The sequence below is a fragment of the Dasypus novemcinctus genome, chromosome 17 (assembly GCF_030445035.2).
Source record: "Dasypus novemcinctus isolate mDasNov1 chromosome 17, mDasNov1.1.hap2, whole genome shotgun sequence".
NCBI classification, from domain to species: domain Eukaryota; kingdom Metazoa; phylum Chordata; class Mammalia; order Cingulata; family Dasypodidae; genus Dasypus; species Dasypus novemcinctus.
In genome coordinates this window covers 50,617,763-50,635,509 of record NC_080689.1, presented here as the reverse complement: position 1 = coordinate 50,635,509, position 17,747 = coordinate 50,617,763, and the positions used below count along the sequence as shown (strand labels likewise).

The window sequence follows — 17,747 nt, the reverse complement described above, 5'->3', positions numbered from 1 at the left end:
TGCTCTCTCCCTTTCCACCCGCCCCGCTACCCCTCCCCCACTCTGCGGGCAAATCGCTGCTGGAAAGAGGCGGGGGCCGGAGCGGCGGGCTCGTATGGAGCCTTGAGGTGGGATAGACGGACGGCCGGACCAATAAGAGTGAGGATGATGGCGCGGCTGTGGCGGGAGCCGGCCAATGAGCAGGCGGGCTGGGGGCGGAGGCCCAGGTTCCAAACGCTCCGCGGCGCCATGGGCTGAAAACTCAACCGAGATGGAATCTCCCAGTCTGAACCGGTTTCAACCGGTTCCGAGTTTGAGGCACTAGGAGGAGGGGGAGAAGCGGCTGCAGCGGCCGCGGCAGGAGCAGCGGGAGCTACAGCATCAGCAAGAGCAACAGTAGCTACAGCCCGGGCGGCGGTGCCTGTTCCAGTCTTTGCTGCTGCAGTCCGTGCAACCACCCAGAGGGGGAGGGGGGGAACCACCAGTCGCTGAGAAACAGAAGGGGGGAAAGTTTAGGCGAGCCTGGGTGGGGGGGCCCAGTGCCGGAGCCGCGTGAGAGAGGGAGCCGTATTTTGGTGGGGGGGGGGAGTCGGACTGCAACTGGCAGCAGAGCGTCCCCCCGACCGTGTGGACTCTACACCCCCTACTCCTGCCGCTCCTGCTGCCGCCTGTGGCTGGAGGGTCCCCCTGGGGCTGAATCTTTGGGACTTGACCCCGTTCCCCTCCCCCTTCCCTCACTCCCCAGCAGGGCGGGAGCATTTATTCCACAGATTAATTCCCCTTCTTTTTTGGGGGGCGGGTGGGTGTGTGTGTTGGGAGGAGGTGGCCCTGAGATAGTAAATATTGTTGAGCTTTTTTTTTTTTTTTTGCCATTTTCCTCTTTTTAAAAAAAATTCCCTTTTTTAAGGTGGGAAAACACTGAAACCCACCTTGATTTCCTCCCTTCTCCCCCTCCCCACCTTCCCTCGCCCTAATTCCCCGACGAGGAAGGAAGAAGCAGTTGGTTCAATCTCTGGGTAAGTCGACTGTGTCTTCGGGGCCGAGGGGCGGGCGGCGGCGGCCGGGCGGGAGGAGGCCGGCGCGGGGCGGGCGGCGGCCGCGGGCGGCGGGCTCGGGAGGCGGCGGCCGCGGGCTGGGGGCGCGCCGGGCCCGGAGCGGAGCCTGCGATTGAATGGAGCCTCTTCTGCCGCCGGGGGATGCAGGGGGGGAGCCGGCCGCGGGAGGGGAGCGCTTGCTGGGTCATTCGCGTGTGCGGTGGCGGTGGAAGAAGGCGAGGAGCGTGGTAGTGAAGCGAGGCCTTGCGCGGGAGTGGAAGGGCTTCCCCAGCCCAAGGGGCAGGGGAGAAGTTGGGACGATTTCAGGAACATCTCTGTAAATTACCAGGAGTGGAAGTTTCCAGAAATATTTAGTGCAGCAGCATTGAAACGTCCGCCTGCATCACGTGGCCCCTTCGATGGAGAGCTTGGGATCGGGCGAGGGAGGGGCTGCCCGGTCCCTGCTTCTCCGGCAAGGAAATTCAAAAGCTTTTTGGCGTATTTTCAGACTGGGATGAGAAGGAAAGATTAGTTAAATCTTTCAGGGGCTGGTAATGGGGTTCCGTGTTGTACTTTCTTTTCCGACATGAGGGCTTGAGTAAGTAAAGTGATCGAATCGTTTACTGTTGGCATTGTACAGTGGATGATGCCCTGGTTCTCCTTCATCCCAGTGTCCCTGAGTTTGGAGTGGGTGGGAGCAAGTGGTGTGGTAGAGAAAGCATTAAATATTTGCCCAGCTCGAACCTCTGATCACGCAGAGGCCATGCTGCATAGAGAATGGGGCGGTGAACTTACGCCTCCTGGTCTAAATGCCTCCTCTGAGTATGGGCGGGGTGAGTGCGTTCTCCATTCTGTGCTATAGTTAGAAGTGCTGCAAATCGGTTCGGGTGGGAAGCGAGGGGAGGGCGGGCCTTAGTGAGGTGTGTTTCTACTGAATGAAGCAGGCGATTGCCCACACAGCTAAGTAGTAGTCTATTGCCTTGTAGCGACTTGTTTTTTGACGTAGTGTGAAGTAATCATAATCGTTAAGCAACGGTTATGATTTTCTGATTTTTGGATGGGACCTGGCAGTATGTAGCTGCCTATTCAGTTTGAGTGGCAGCGAACGTGTTTTGGTGTAGTCACTTGTGGAGTCACAACTTTGCTGGATGATAATCCTTTGTATGTGTATTCAGTGAGTGGATTTTAGGATTGAGGGGCCCAAGGAGAAAAAGTTTTTATCGTTTCTCCTGCTGTAATTGTTTACTAACTGCTCGGTTTTAAATCTTGAGCGTGTGGGACACTGCTGTCAGTGGAAAGAATGTTTTGGAAGCTGCTTGATTGGGGGGACTAAATGTGGTTGGCACTGACCACAGACGCCATTTCTGTACTACGTACAGTTGAATAGGTAGGTCATTTTGAAGATAGCCGCTGGTTCTAAGGATGGCAAAACTACTGTATTTAAACGCTTCTGTTCTAAACCTGAGTTTTCACATGAGTGTAGCTTGGAGAACTCTTGTCTCTATGGACAATGTACTTGAAAGTGAAACTTCTGCAAGTCTATTGAGCCTGGCTTAAAAAAAAAAAACAAAAACCAGGTACAGAACTCCATGGGGGAAAAAAAGTTCGTTCCATTTTTAACCCAAAAAATCGAAAGCTTATTTTTGATATGCTTTTCAGTCTCATTTAAGATTGTTCTGATCTTTTAACTTTTTATGGGGGAAAACTTACTACACATTTACTTGTGGAATCTATTATTTCGCTTTTTTGTTATTAGCTGTTTAGATCTAATGTTTATATTGTGTATATATGCCAGGTATTCTCTTAAAAATCAGCGTGCTTAATACATGCTATAGAAAATTTTGAAGTCTTACCAGTTTTAGTTGCCAGTAATGGACAAAAAGGTTTCAGAGGAGTAAAAATCTCATTGAACCCTTACTTTTGATTTTTACATTATATGATTTAAATGAGTAACTTTTTATATTTCTCATTTGTTGTAATTGAAATTGCTGCCACTTTTAAACTGCTGTGAAATAGCCAAGAAATAACACCTTTTTTCCTGTCAAGCTAGTTTGTCCAAACAAAATGTGTGCTCAAATTAAACACCCATTTCCTGGTCTTGGAAGGTTTTTAAGAGAGGGAAGAGTGGAAATGACCATCTGACCTTGGTTCTAAATAACATTAAACTGGGGTTTCTTAACCTGAGGTTTATCATGGGTGACTTTCAGTGTGTGCTAAATCCTTGGTAATTTTTCACGAAATTGCGAGTTTTTAATCGGGTGAGAGCTGTAGTGTTACTCTTATTCTAAAGCATCTTGACCCAAAACAGGTTAAGTTAACCAGGTAGACTTGAATGGCATTAGCTTTAATGAAAGAAAGTAGAGGGAAGATTTTTATAAATGTTGGGCAGCAAAATGTGGGTATGTGCCAGCATTGTGGAGTAGAATCCTCTTAAAAGGATAAAATTGCATATAAACCAGTAGGTTTTAGTTAGTATATTTATTTGAAGTTATAAGTAGCTTATATGTGTTATGATAAAATTTGTTCTTGTTTGGAAAATAGTTGTCAGGTTGTTTTTATTTTGCCGGTGAAATTTTAAAAACTATTTGGCATATTGCCCTAGGTTTTGTTCCTAGACCATGTATTGAAGGAATTGGTGGACTTGTAATTTTAATCCTGCATTCATTGAGGGTGGAAAGTAACAAGTATGGATGATTTTACTGAGAGTAGAACAGTCAAGTTTTATAGAAGTGAGAGAATTGGTACCAAAATTTCTTAGACTTGTAGGTCCTGCTAATCATTGTTATATACAATAGAATGTCTTGTATATCTGCCTTTTTGATATATCTTTAAAAATTAAGATAATGTGAAATGAGGGAAAATGAACTTTTATTGAACTATCCAGAAGACCCTACCTGGGAAGAAAAGAAACATTTATTTAAACTTTATCTGGGTGTAACAATTTGAGATCAAGACTTTGAACTGTGTCCGATTTTGGGGCCATAAAATTCTAAAGATGTGTCTGATCAAGAAATAGGATAGCTGTTTATGTAAAAAGTAAAACAGTAAAGTTTTCTGTAGTTTAAAAGTTGAATGGACCTTAATGATTTATGCGGTTATGGAGTAGCTAAGTAATTTTAGCTTTTATTTGCTTTTATTATCTTAATTATTTTGTAATTAGGTAAGGTCTCTAAAGTACTTATTGAAATATTTGTAAGAACATGGTTGAAGTAAAGTAACTTTTGAGTAGGAACTTTTAACTGATATCAAAACTTCATAGGCAGCTTAAATTTTCTTTTCTTTTCTTTCTTTACAGTAATCTATGCCAGCAATTATGACAATGTTAGCAGACCATGCAGCTCGTCAGCTGCTTGATTTCAGCCAAAAACTGGATATCAACCTGTTAGACAATGTGGTGAATTGCTTATACCATGGAGAAGGAGCCCAGGTAAAGTAGCTGACCCAAACTTTATAATTACACTGTAACAAAGTTGTTGAGTTTAGAAATCTTTAATTATCATTTTTTAAAAAATTCGTTTCATAGTTTGTATTAATCTTGGAATTGTGTATTAACTTTAATGACAGTTGGTCTAGAGAAAGAAATTGCATTAAGTTTTATGGAAGAGTGTGATGTCTTGGGATATTGTTACTGAGCCATCTTTTTTTTTTTAAACTTTTTATGGTGAAATCATTTCAAACTTATAGGACAGTCACAAAAATAATACAAACCCCATCCAGAGAATTCCAGGATGCTCACCCTCTTCCATTATTCTGTCCTTTTAACTTCAGAAATCTTTACCCCATTTAATGAGTCCAGTGCATTAATGTTTTATAGATATGGAAGATTGTGTGTGCCATTATTTATGATTCTTCTGTTTTGAAACATTAAGTTACTAAGGTACTACACAGATAAAAACTTTAAAAATGGAGCAATATGAGCATTCTGTATTTGAATTTTAGCACTTATAAAAGTCGTATTATTAATGTAGAGAATTGTCTTGAGCCTAAAATCATGTTTTCATCAGTTTAAGGATATATATAAAACGCTCAGTTAAAAGGTAGAGATGAGACAGGAATGTTTGTAAACTTGTAATTAATTGTATTTATCACAAGAAACTATTCAGTCCTTGGCACCCCAAGGACCTAAGTATGTAGAAGAGTTTTGAATGAGCAAATTTCTGTTGCTGGGTCAAAAATCTTTTAAGGTGACAAATATCTGGTAGTACATTAGATTCCTGGTTAGGTAATGTTAAGTTCAAATGAAATATTTTCAGTATATTACTTATATATGCATAATGTAAAAACCCTGAGTGCTGTAATACTTTTTATAGACCCCAAAGGTAGATGTGGTAGAGATCTTTTCTAGATAAGCCACAAAGCATAATGTAAAAGGTATTTGCATATTCCTAGTCTCTTGTGAAATCCAATAATAATGGTTTTCACTATAATAAAGATAAAGGCAAGACACATAGAAGGGATTCCTCTATCTTAGGCATGATTGTTTTGGAAACCCACAACTTCTCTAATAAGAGAAGAGGGAAAAGGAAAAAGGGCCACATACGTTTTGAGAGTTGGGAACATTCATTGTGCAGTGATTCTATAAAGGTGATTAGAGCATGGGCTTTTTGTCAGTATGTGCTTGTCTATGAAAGTATTCCTGTAAAAGTTCTTCCATTGGTATTACTACACTTACAATGTAGTGGTTTCCTCATGCTATGCATTCAGTGTGGAGCATTAAGCTTCCTTTTTTTTTTTTTAAGATTTATTTTTTATGTATTTCTCTTCCTCCACCCCGTTGTCTGCTCTCTGTCTGTTCACTGTGTGTTCTTCTGTGTCCACTTGCATTCTTGTCAGCCGTACTGGGAATCTATGTCTCTTTTTTGTTGAGTCATCTTGGCTGCATCAGCTCTCCACTTGTGCAGCCGCCACTCCTGGGCAGGCTGCGCTTTCTTCGCACAGGGTGGCTCTCCTTACAGGTGCGCTCTGGGAACACCCCTGCGTGGCAGGGCACTCCTTGCACGCATCAGCACTGTGAAGTGGGCCAGCTCACCAGATGGGTCAGGAGGCCCGGGGTTTGAACCCTGGACCTCCCATGTGTGGTAGGCGGATGTTTGTCAGTTGAGACACATCTGCTTCCCAAGCTTCATTTTTGTCCTCACACAGATACATAAAAAGCATCTACTTTTGGGAAGAAGGTGGGGCTCAACCTTGACCGTATTATCAGAATAAATATGTAGCCATTAGGAAGATGGCCATTTAATTTTTTCACATCATTCAGTTACTACTGTTTAATCTTCACTCTGACTTAGTTTACAATGTCTAAAAGTTCAGAGACCAGTGTTATAGGCTTGTAACTGAGAAGTAATGGTAATTTTTTTTATCTTGAAGAAAATGTAGTTCCTGCTTTTAATAAAGTTTCATAGTATTAAGACTTAATGATTCTTTGTTTTTGTACTGAATGATATCCTTTATATAAAGTTTTAAAACGTGAAACAATACAGTACAAACTTTTAAGGCTACATACACATGTAGTAAAATTAGGAGGATTTTTTATGAGCACGATACATATAAATTTCCAGGCTCTGGTTGTTGGGATTTCACCAAGGGGAATGCAGTTGGGGAGGGTTACATAAGGGGCTTCGATTTATGTTGTAAAGTTTTACACCTCAACTGGATTGTGGGACACATAGGTAGATACATAGGTGCTTGCTATCTTAATTTCTGTACCTTATGAAATATTTCTGTGTACCTTGCCTGAAATATTTCATAATAATAAATGTGAAAGCTGAAAACTAAAATAAAAAAATAAGCCAGATAGTGGACAGTCCTCTGTAAGGATGTTCTGGAGTCTTAGATTCCATTACTCTTTCTGGTTTGCTCTTGAGTCCCATCTACCAAGTGTTACCTTAGAAAAAAGTGGAGGATTAGTGATGTGGTTTGTAAAGCAGCTATATTGGTGCCTCTTACAAAGAAGAGGCTGTTTAAAGAGTACTTTGGGATATATAATGAAGATTTAAGATATATGATATAAATTTGTTAATTCAAAGCTTGTTTTGCTAATCTCATGAAATGGCATGTGCTGACAATGGTAACTAGAATTTATGCTAATTAAACTTTTTAAAAAATCAGTTGTGGGCAGACCATGTAACGTAGGGAAAGTCTCAAATCTGTGGACAGGATTTCTGCCTAGTTGGGTAGTTAGAGCAGGATATTTAGCATTGTTATAACATTAGAACTACCTTCTGTTACATGGAGTTTTCTGTTTTCAGCCAGGTAGACAGCCAGAAAGAAAAAAGCTAAGAGGAAAAGTTGGATGTTTTTTCCAATATTGTATTAAGTATCTTGAACTCTTTAATCTATTGCTTAGCAACTAAAATGCTTTCACCATTCTGTTAGTAGCACAGGGAGATGCCAGATTTTCTCCCTCTTTAGTTTCCTTTTGTGCCTTTTTTCTTTTAAACTCTTCCTGAGACTTTAATTAATAAAATAATGTTAGGGTAATGATGGTGAGATTAGTACAAAATTAAGGATGCAAACACTAGCATTACCTTCAGAGAGTCGGATTGCCACTAACGGGAAAGAGCATGATTTATGTGGAGATTGAAATGAATGGTGGTAGTGTGGGAAGTATTTAGTGGAAAGTATTCACTTCTGTTTAGAATGTCCATCACTTTAAAAGACTTGACAAAAGGCATGCATCATTGCTGTATTTTTCCTCTTGATATTTGTTACTAATTGTGCAAGTCCATATCTCTAGTTAAGATACGGAGAATATCTAGGTTGTCTCAAGGAAAGAATCAAAACACTCCTGAAAAATACAAGCTTTGACCTTAGATAATTCATACATCATCATTCTGCCTTTTATCATTTCTTAATATGATGAAATTATACCTCCTTAAAGCTGCTAAATCCCTTAATGAAATCAAATCCAAATTGTATATAAAGAGCTTGTGCTGGAGTGCCTAATTTGATAACTACAGATCCTTAGGGTGGAACCCAGCAATGGTGGTGTTTCTTTCAAAGTTTACAGTGGTGGTGATGGTTTTTTCAGGGTATAGAGAACTACTGTATAACTTATGGAGTATATGTTTCTCAAAAGTTTTCTTACTGTGTGTTGCTGGTTTAATTACTAGGATATTCATAAATGTGACCTGAGGAAAAGATCATTGTTAACATCAAAGCAGAAAGAGGCATATGATAAATATTTTTAAGTAGAAACAGCCAAGGTAAAGAAGACTGAGGTGTCTTATGTCAGAGATGGTTGAATTTAAGGGTGCTCTCATCCCCTTTTTGTTGATTTCTTATTTATAACCAATATCATTAAACTCTGACCATAAAAAGTAGTCTAAGAGAAGGGTAATTGACAAATTTGAAAACAATCAAACTTAACAATTTGTGATAGAAATAAGTAAGAGATAAATAGGAAGAAAGATGCAGTGGAGCTATGATACAGCCTTAAAAGTGAAAAAGAGTAAGCTATTGTTTCTTAAAAACATCACCAGTAGAATTAACAGTGATATGGTGTTCAAATCACATGTAAAATTAGGGTTAAAATGAGGAGACTAGAATATATCTCTTGACATGGCCATGTTTGAAAAACTTAAAATGAAAAGGCAAATTGCAGAATGATGTCGTGTATATTATTTATATAAAGTTCTGTAACTACGCAATTTTTTAGTTTATGAAATTCATACAAATAACTGGACAGGAAAAGATAAACCAAATTCATGAAAACGATTTACCTCTAAAGAAGGAATGAAGAAGGAAATGGCACTGGTGAAAGGAAATAAGATTTCCCTAAGTTTTCATTCCTTCATGTTAAAAAAAAGACACAGGTACAACAAAATATTAGCATTTGTTAATTCTAGATGACAGGGGTATATAGGGTTTAATATTGATTTTGGGAGTTGCATTTTTAAAATACGAAAGCAAAAGGAATTTCAAAATAGCTAAGATTTAGTATATGAAACTGGTGAAATTTCAGAGAATGGAAATTCAGTAAATTTAAGAGACCTTTGAAAGGTCTTTGGGTCTAAAGTTTTTATAGCTACAGAATTTGAAATTTATCTTATTTAAGTTTAGTTTTTCATCATTCTTGCCATGAAATTTATTTGTGTTTAAATAGAGTTAGAGATATCTTGATGACTTTTTTTAAAGCAAAGCATACTACTACAAAATTTATCTGCATAGATGTGAATTCTTATCTATTGCTTTTGGTTGATTGTAAATGCTAAAAACTCATTTACTTCAGAGTACGTCTTTGTTAGCATTGGTTGAATTGGTCAAGTTCAGTTTTAAGAATACTAATAAATTGGATTGCAAAAAAGGCTGTTTTGTTTCTAAGGAATAAAATAGTCACCCTTTTATTGACGTTTCAGACTGATAGATATTTTTATTTCCATAAGGGCTGTTTTTGAAAATTAGTGTAATCACCCTAATAGAATTTGTAACTTGCTTAATAGTTTTCATTTTAATGGTTCAAAAGAACAAGTGAGCTTAAAATTCTTTTTTGTGTAATACTTTAGCAAAGAATGGCTCAAGAAGTACTGACACATTTAAAGGAGCATCCTGATGCATGGACAAGAGTCGACACAATTTTGGAATTTTCACAGAATATGAACACGAAAGTAAGCAAGTGGTGGTTTTAAAATCCATTATTTCTCCCTTTCTTCCAGTCATAAACTTTGAGGAAGGTATCTCATTTTTAGTATTAGCATTTGTTATCTCAAAATCATTTTTATATTGTTAACTTATATCAAAATTCAGTCTTAAGAGACATAGAAGTAATTCTTGCATATAGTCCTAAGAATTATGAATGAAGTTTTATAATTGGGACTGGTATGCAAGGTGGCTTTTTTTGGTTGTTGTTTGCTTTTTTTCTTTTTAGAATATGTATACAGGTCTAAGTAGCATAAATTCAAATGTTACGCAGAGGTGAAACATAACAACAGAGGAATTATCTGGGGCAAGTAATCAATATAATACAGGCTAGGCATCTCCAAAACCAAGTTGTGTGGATAGCTTAAAACCCTACTCCATGTTACCAATGGTTTTAATGGGACAGCACTCAGTTTTTATTTGCAATTGAAAGTGTTATATTTGGGTCCTTTTTTTTTTCTTTAAGTTTGAACAGAAGGGTTGATCAGAGTATGTTTTGACTGTTCTAGGCTTGATGATTCACGCTTCTCTTTAAACTGCCTTAAAGTAATAAAATAAAATACCATGCATGGCATTCTGTTTAATACACCCAAGGTTTTCACTTGATACACATTTTGTTAAAACAGAAAATAGCCATGTCCACATCTGTTTCTGAAATCAGACTGTGTTAATTAACAGTTTAAAAATATTAATTAGTTTTGACATCTTGTAAATTTTAGGGCAAAAATACAGTCCAGAACTTCCTCAAAGTGCTAACCTTAAGTAACATAACAGTGTTTGCCTGTTTGCTTGCCTGGTAAATTTTGCTTTTTATACTGACAGACATTACTAATGTTTAAGTTGATTTATCAACAGTATTTTTAAAAACTCAAATTTGTCTTGTGAAAAATGAGATGATTAGAGGAACAGAAAGAAAGCAACAGGTAAAGAATTCTTCAATTTACATAAATTACAAATGATTTGGTGCTAAATTTATGCACTATGACATTTGGCTTTTATGCAGTCATTTTTTTTCTTTAAAGATGTTAACACTACCTGATATTAATCATAATGTTCCATTATGTTGATTGCTTGTAATAGGAAGAAAAGGGGTGTCTTCCTGTGCAACTGACACAGCTAGGCTTTGACGGCAGGCCTCCACAAGGTCTACCCTTTTGATTCCCTTTAACTGAATTCTGTTCATCAATTGTTTTTGTTTCATGGGCGGTGGGAGGGGAAAGGGGGATTCAATGCATAAAAAGTATTTCTAAGGGCTCAGTAGAAATTTCTGCCATAGGGATCATTTCATGCATTTTTTTTTTTTCATTTAGTCTTTGCTGTTATCTGTCCCTCATCTTCATAACTCAGCAGTGGATTTCACAAGTCCTGAGATGTAAAGCAGAAATGTAACAATTTAGAATGATTGGATTGTTTATGATATTAGTCATTGATTATTGGCTTTCAGATTTGGCTGTCACTTCATATTTTTGAACCAGAATACCTTTTGCAAAAGAATGTGAATTCTCTTTATCACAGTTTCATATTCAGACTCTTAATGTCTAGTAGAAATTGGGTTTTAAGATACTAGGATGATGATAATTTGTATTCCTTTGACCTATCTTGTGAAAAGCTTTTATTGGGCTGCCTGCTGTAGCCTACTTGGCAGAAAGATGAAATATGAACTGTATCTTCAGCAACCTTAAGCTACCTTTTTACAGATGGAGAAAGGACTAGAGGTTAGTAAATAGGTAATTTAGGTAACAAAGTATCAAAGAATAAAAACAAGTAAATGAATATGACAATAATAGGTAGAGGAGTGGGGGGAAGACTCTTCAAATAATGTGGACTGAAAAGACTTGATTTTAAAAGGTGAGGGTTTCTTTTATGGTTATTTATAATATGGTATATTTTATATGGTGGTTTTTCTTTGTTAGGTTTTTTAAGGTAAATAGGTTGAGAATTAGCTAGAGGATACATTCCATGCAGTGAGAAGTATATTGCTTTGACTTAATAAAATTAGGACAATGGATTTTGTGCCTATAAAATTTTTTAAAAATTAACTATTTTTAAGTTAGAATTTTAGTCAGTTAGAAACTTGTTCCTGTTTATTGTTTTCTGAGAGACCTAGACCTATAGAGAGGCATATTCTTAAAAATGAACAGGATAGAAAGCTTTGCTATTTACTGCTGATTATGAAAAAATTTAATGGCATCAAATTTGTAATTTCAGAATTCTGCTTTGGCCTTGTTTTTATTTTGCAAATCTTTTAAGGAATGTTCTGCAAATGTAGGATTTGAGTTGAAATAGCAGAATTTTCCTGAAAAGTATGAAATATTAAAAGAAAACAGCAAAAACATTCACTGTTTGAGCACAATGTAGTTTGGGACAGTCTATATTGTGCTTTGGATAAAATGAGCATTCACATGATCCCTTTGGTTGAAATACTAATGCTCCTATTTTATTGTGTAATGACTAACCATTTTAAAGATGAACTCTTATTCTCAGCCAAAACCTTGCAATCTGAGGTTATATTTCAATGAATATGAATGAGTTTACCTTTCAAGTATTATAGCTACTTCTTCCCTAATTCTCCCAGTTGAAAAGTACCACGGCATCTTTGTCCGTTTTCTTCCTCCTGCCTATCCACACTAATTGGTCATGGTAATAATTTTGGGTAGTAACTTCTGGAGTATAATAAATTCTTATAAACATTGTTGACTATTTAGAGTGAGTAATCAGCAGGAGGGATAAAATGGTTTGTGTAAAGTGGTATCTTTTTTTTTTTTTTTACTTTCGCATTTTTAGTTACAGCTTTTATAATCAGGAAGGAATACCTGAAAGGTAAATAACAGATTGCAACATACATTTATGTTATTCTTTTGACTGTGCACAAAAGTTTATCTTTAAATTAGTAGAAATAGCAACTATAAGGGTGGGGTTAAAATTGAAAGTAAACCCATGGGTTGTCTTGCTGCTCCTTAAGTAACACACCAGTGATGCTTGTAACCACATTCTATAGAAAGTATCTGTGATAATTAATACTTTAATACTTGGCCAAGAGCTTACAACTCCTAGAGGATGGTAGGAAGCTTGATAGCATCCAAGCTGCTAAATTCTTAGGAGCCTGGTTGTGTTAAAGTACATGAGCCTATGAGCAGTCATTTGTGTTGTGAATTCATATCTGGCTATTTTTTTCTTCTGCAGATAAGCCCATTTGGCTGCTTAAAGGGCTTTTTATTTGTTTTTCTCCTGGTGTGAGCATGTACAAACAGCAGGACATTATATAGAGTAGTAAACAATAAAATGAGGAAAAATGCATGAAAACTCAATATATGGGTTAATAGATCCTTGTTTAATATATGTAATTAAACTTGGTAGCGTAATATGTTTTTGAAACTTTAGATGTATATGTGTGAATGTCTGTCCATTTGTGAATCCTGAAAGTTACCAGTCCTATAGCAATATATTCACATGCTTTTGTTCTCCAATTTTCAGTACTATGGACTACAAATTTTGGAAAATGTGATAAAAACAAGGTGGAAGATTCTTCCAAGGAACCAATGTGAAGGTAAGAAAATGTTTTTAAAAACTGTTAATGGAGAATTTTTATTATTCCTGGCACATATTATAGTTGAGTATTGGGGGGTGGGGCTGAGTCTTTAAAGTTTATTTTGCTCTAATGGAAATGACTGCTTTCATCATGTAGCCAGGCAGGTTTTATTTATATTTGGGAGAAAGAGGGAGACCAGGCTGGTCAAACCTTTCACAGTAAAAAAACATGTATCAACCTATAGTTTATGACTTGCTTACTCCTGATTGTCATTGTTAAAATTTATAGATTCAGTATGGCAAAAGAATCTGAATGGTGCCTTCAAGTGAATAAAATTTATCTGCTCTTGTACTTTGAGTTCACAAGATAGTAACTGAGACGTAGTAAGTATTTTCAGCTCATAGAATAATATGTAAATAACATGGCAAAGGAAAACCAAGGATTACAAAATCACAAGGCTTTTACCTTTTGCAGTTCTGGGGATGCCTTATGAGAGGCTGACTTCTAAAATAAGGAAAGAGATCAGAAAATGAAGGTGTGGTGATAATAACCTTGTATTAATATCTAACTTTTCCCTGTTTTAATATCTTGGGAAATGTCATAATTTGAGAAACTTGGGGCAAGGTTAGTCAAATTCTTTACATTTACTTTCAGCTGTCACACACTGCCTTTATTACCACTTGGATATCATTGTTCTTTGAAGGGAAAAAAATAGTAATATATAATAGTAAATATAATAAGGATATGTTATTTCTGGTGGCATTGTTTTGTATTAATGTATGTCTCCCTCCCTTAATAATCTTTTAAGTTGTTATCCTTCTGCTTTTTCCATGCCATTTTTTCTGATGGGATACTCGGCTCATCTGACTTAAAATCCTGACATCTTTCTAGCACAAATTAAGTGAGACTAAATTTTTAATGAGTATCTTTATATTGTATGCCATAAATTCTGAAAGAATGGAAAGGAGGGAATGGTACCCTCCAAAAGAGGTTCCTGGTTCAAAATTTAAATGTTTTATTATGGGTTGAAACCATTTTAGATTATGTTCTGTGACCTGAGAAATTAATAAGTACAGTTTGACTATATGGTCCAATACTTCATCTTCATCTTAATTCTTCAGAGATCTTTGGTACAGTCATTTTTTGTTATTTTCTTCTCTTGTTTTGTATATGTGGTTTAAGCCCCAGATTTAACTTTTGCCATGGTATACCATGATAACAAAAAGTTATTTTTTTACATCTGTACTATTTTATTGTAGCATAATTAAAAGTGCCCCTTTTGTTTTTAAACTCTCGGATTTCTGCTTATCACTTAAGGTTTGGACTAGGTAATCTTCCAAGATCTTTTCCTGCTTTTAAATTATATGATTGTACTAGCTTATCAAAGTGTGTATAGTTGGTTGTATTTGTTTCTGAAAATACGTTTTGAGGTAAAGGCCTTCTTGAGGATATGGCATTTTTTGCTTTCTACATGAACGAGAGTGGTGTGTTTTGTTTTATTCTCATAAAGTTACCATCATCCCATGTATTTATGTGTAAGTTTTGAGACTCTCTGTTTACTTAATCTGTCTGTTTATTTGAAAATTGGAGGGTAGTGATTATTCATGGTGGCCTAAGGGAAACTGTTTTATTCATGTGTTTCTGTTTTGTGTTGCCTTGGTTCTTCATTACTCTACAAGCAATATATTTTAAAAATATCTGTCAGAATCACCTTTTTACCCCCAAATATTTCCTACCACACTTGTGATAAGATTCCTCACAGTATGAATTTTCTTTCTTTTTTTTTTTTTTTTAAGATTTATTTTTTATTTAATTCCCCTCCCCTCCCCCGGTTGTCTGTTTTCTGTGTCTTTTTGCTGCGTCTTGTTTCTTTGTCCGCTTCTGTTGTCGTCAGCGGCACGGGAAGTGTGGGCCGCGCAATTCCTCGGCAGGCTGCTCCCTCCTGGGCGGCTCTCCTTATGGGTGCACTCCTTGCGCGTGGGGCTCCCCTACGTGGGGGACACCCCTGTGTAGCAGGGCACTCCTTGCACGCATCAGCGCTGCACATGGGCCAGCTCCACACGGGTCAAGGAGGCCCGGGGCTTGAACCGCGGACCTCCCATGTGGTAGATGGACGCCCTAACCACTGGGCCAAAGTACGTTTTCCCTGAATTTTCTAAAAGTGTCTGAAGTTACTCTGATATCACCCACATATGGTTGCCATTGTTAATGAAGTCCTTACATATTTGGAAGAAAGTACGGTGTAACTTTGTGCGGGCTTCTAAAGGCTCATTATTTTAGAAGAGCATGATAAATGGCTTCCAGAGTATTTTAGTGAATTCTAAGTTTAGATATGCAACTACCAAATTGCATTTAATGATTCATATTTTGGGTTAAGGCACTGGTCTCATTTGTAAAACATTGGAATATAATGAAATATAAGAAAATCAATGCAGTATTTTATTAACTTCTCCAATCTTAGGATTTTGTACCTTAAAAAATATACTAATAAGTCTGAACTTTAAATTTCTCTTTATCTTTTTTATATATAATCTTATTTTTAAAGAGGTTTTAGGTTACAGAAAAGTTAATTGAAAGTATAAGAGATTCCCATATACTGTGCTCCCTCCCTCTCCCACATGTTCCCCTATTAATAATATCTTACAATAGTGTCCCTTCATCTTCACATAACTTTGGTATTAAATTAATTTAATCCCAAAAAAGATTATATAAGCTTCCTTCTCTACTTGCTACTCTTTTCCGGCTTTCTTAACATATGTATATTTACCTGGGACATAAGTTGCCTCTCTGCTTTATACTGTTAGGTATTAATGATATATAAATGTACCTCTGCTTCAGAGTGTTACAGTTGGGAAGGTAAAATGGATGTTAAAAAAGGAAGATTGTATGGCCATTAATTGAAATGTGTATAATGAATTATGCAGGTGCTAAATGAAGGGAAAGATGAGCAGGCTGGGCTGTTTGGGCAGGGTTTTTTTGTGTGTTTGTTTAGGGGAGGGAGAGGTGTAATATGGGGACATTTTCAGGACTTGGGAATAGTCCTGAATGACATTGCAATGACAGATACAAGCCATTACACATCTTGTCATGACTTATAAAAATTGTGTGGAAGAGAATATAAGGTACAGTGTAAACTATAATCCACCTTAGTGGCTCCAAAATATGCTCATCATTTGTAACAAATGTACCACACTAATGAAGGATGATGTTAATGTGGGAAAATGTGGGTTGGGAGCATGGCATATGGAAATCTCCTATATTTTTTATGTAACATTTATGTAATCTAAGTATCTTTTTAAAAAAAGTATATTTAAAATAACAAAGGGAATGAAACAGTTAAATGGGGGGGGAAAAAGATCAAAACATCACTTGTCCAGGTGCCTGCAGATTTAAATGCCAACCTCTCAGCAAGTGACTAAAAGACTCCATATCATTCAAACCAAAAAAATAAAATGACGTATATCATTAGTTACATGAACATATGTAAATAAGTTTGTAGTAAAAGTTGTGAACTTTACAGGGGCACCCATACATCACCCCACCACAAATACCTTGCATTGTTGTGAAACATTTGTTAGAAGCTGTGAAATAGCAACTTCAAAATATTACTGATTGTAGCCTGTATCGTAAATTTGATGTACTTCCCCCAGCCCACTGAATTAACACATGCTGTATTAGTATTATATATTTCTTAAAGTTGATGAGAGAATGCTCTTATATTTGTCTATTGAATTTCCTGTATTACACAGCCCCATGTATTGTACAATCCATTCAAAGTGTCAATTTTAGAATGTTTTCTTTACTCCAAAAGGAAAAATCGCTAAAGTTGGGATTTTATACTCTCCTAAAGTTGTCTTAGAATTGATATAATATCTTCTTTGTCATTGCTGCAAAAATACTACAATATTACTGTTAAATGTCATCCATAAGTTACATTAGTTGTAATTTTCCTGTGTATCACTATATCCTTAACACTTTGTAAAAGAACATCATTTTTATGGTATTAATCACAGTCTTCATCCACCACTGAAATCACTATTATACATACCCTAGATTATTCTCTAGTTTCCTTTCAGTTGACATTTATGTCCACAGACTGTCCTTTGCAGCCACAGTCTCATTTATAATAAATATCAGCAGTGTTAGTTATACTCATTATAATGTGTTACTTTTAACTATTCATTTCCACACTTTTATAATCTTATTTAAAATTCTGCATAAATTGAGGATCAGCTCCCGTTCTCAATCCACATTCTATTTCCTGGTAACCTGTACTCTATAGTTTGCTTCTGTATTTGTTTTTTTTTCTTTTAAGATTTATTATTTATTTCTCTCTCATCCACTCCCCCCACCCCTCCATTGTCTGCTCTCTGTGTCCATTCCCTGTGTGTTCTTCTGTGCTTGTGTGCTCATGTATTCTCATTAGGCATTTCCTGGGAACTGATCCTAGGACCTTCTGGAGTGGGAGAGGCAATTACTCTCTTGTGCTACCTCATCTCCCTGTGTCTGCTACATCTTGTTTTCTCTCCTCTGTGTCTCTTGTGTCATCTTGCTGCACCAGCTCTCTG

At 37.0% G+C, this 17,747-nt stretch overlaps 1 protein-coding gene across 6 annotated transcripts in view; it reads left to right on the top strand.

Moving 5' to 3' along the window:
• The first annotated feature begins 174 nt into the window (after positions 1 to 174).
• Positions 175 to 17,747, top strand: part of XPO1 (exportin 1) — a 46,075-nt gene continuing 28,502 nt past the window's right edge. Inside the window, exons 1-5 of one of the 6 annotated variants that reach the window (XM_058278642.2) lie at positions 197 to 995; positions 4,309 to 4,440; positions 9,518 to 10,573; positions 10,731 to 10,794; positions 13,125 to 13,197. Coding sequence is in view for 3 of the 6 variants with exons in the window: in XM_058278640.2 (XP_058134623.1) it covers positions 4,315 to 4,440; positions 9,518 to 9,619; positions 13,125 to 13,197 (301 nt within the window). In the remaining 3 variants the exon portion in view is untranslated. Of the gene's footprint in view, positions 996 to 1,106; positions 2,591 to 4,308; positions 4,441 to 9,517; positions 10,574 to 10,730; positions 10,795 to 13,124; positions 13,198 to 17,747 lie in introns of those variants that run through there. The other 5 variants (XM_071208858.1, XM_071208859.1, XM_058278640.2 and 2 more) reach the window with 5 other exon arrangements.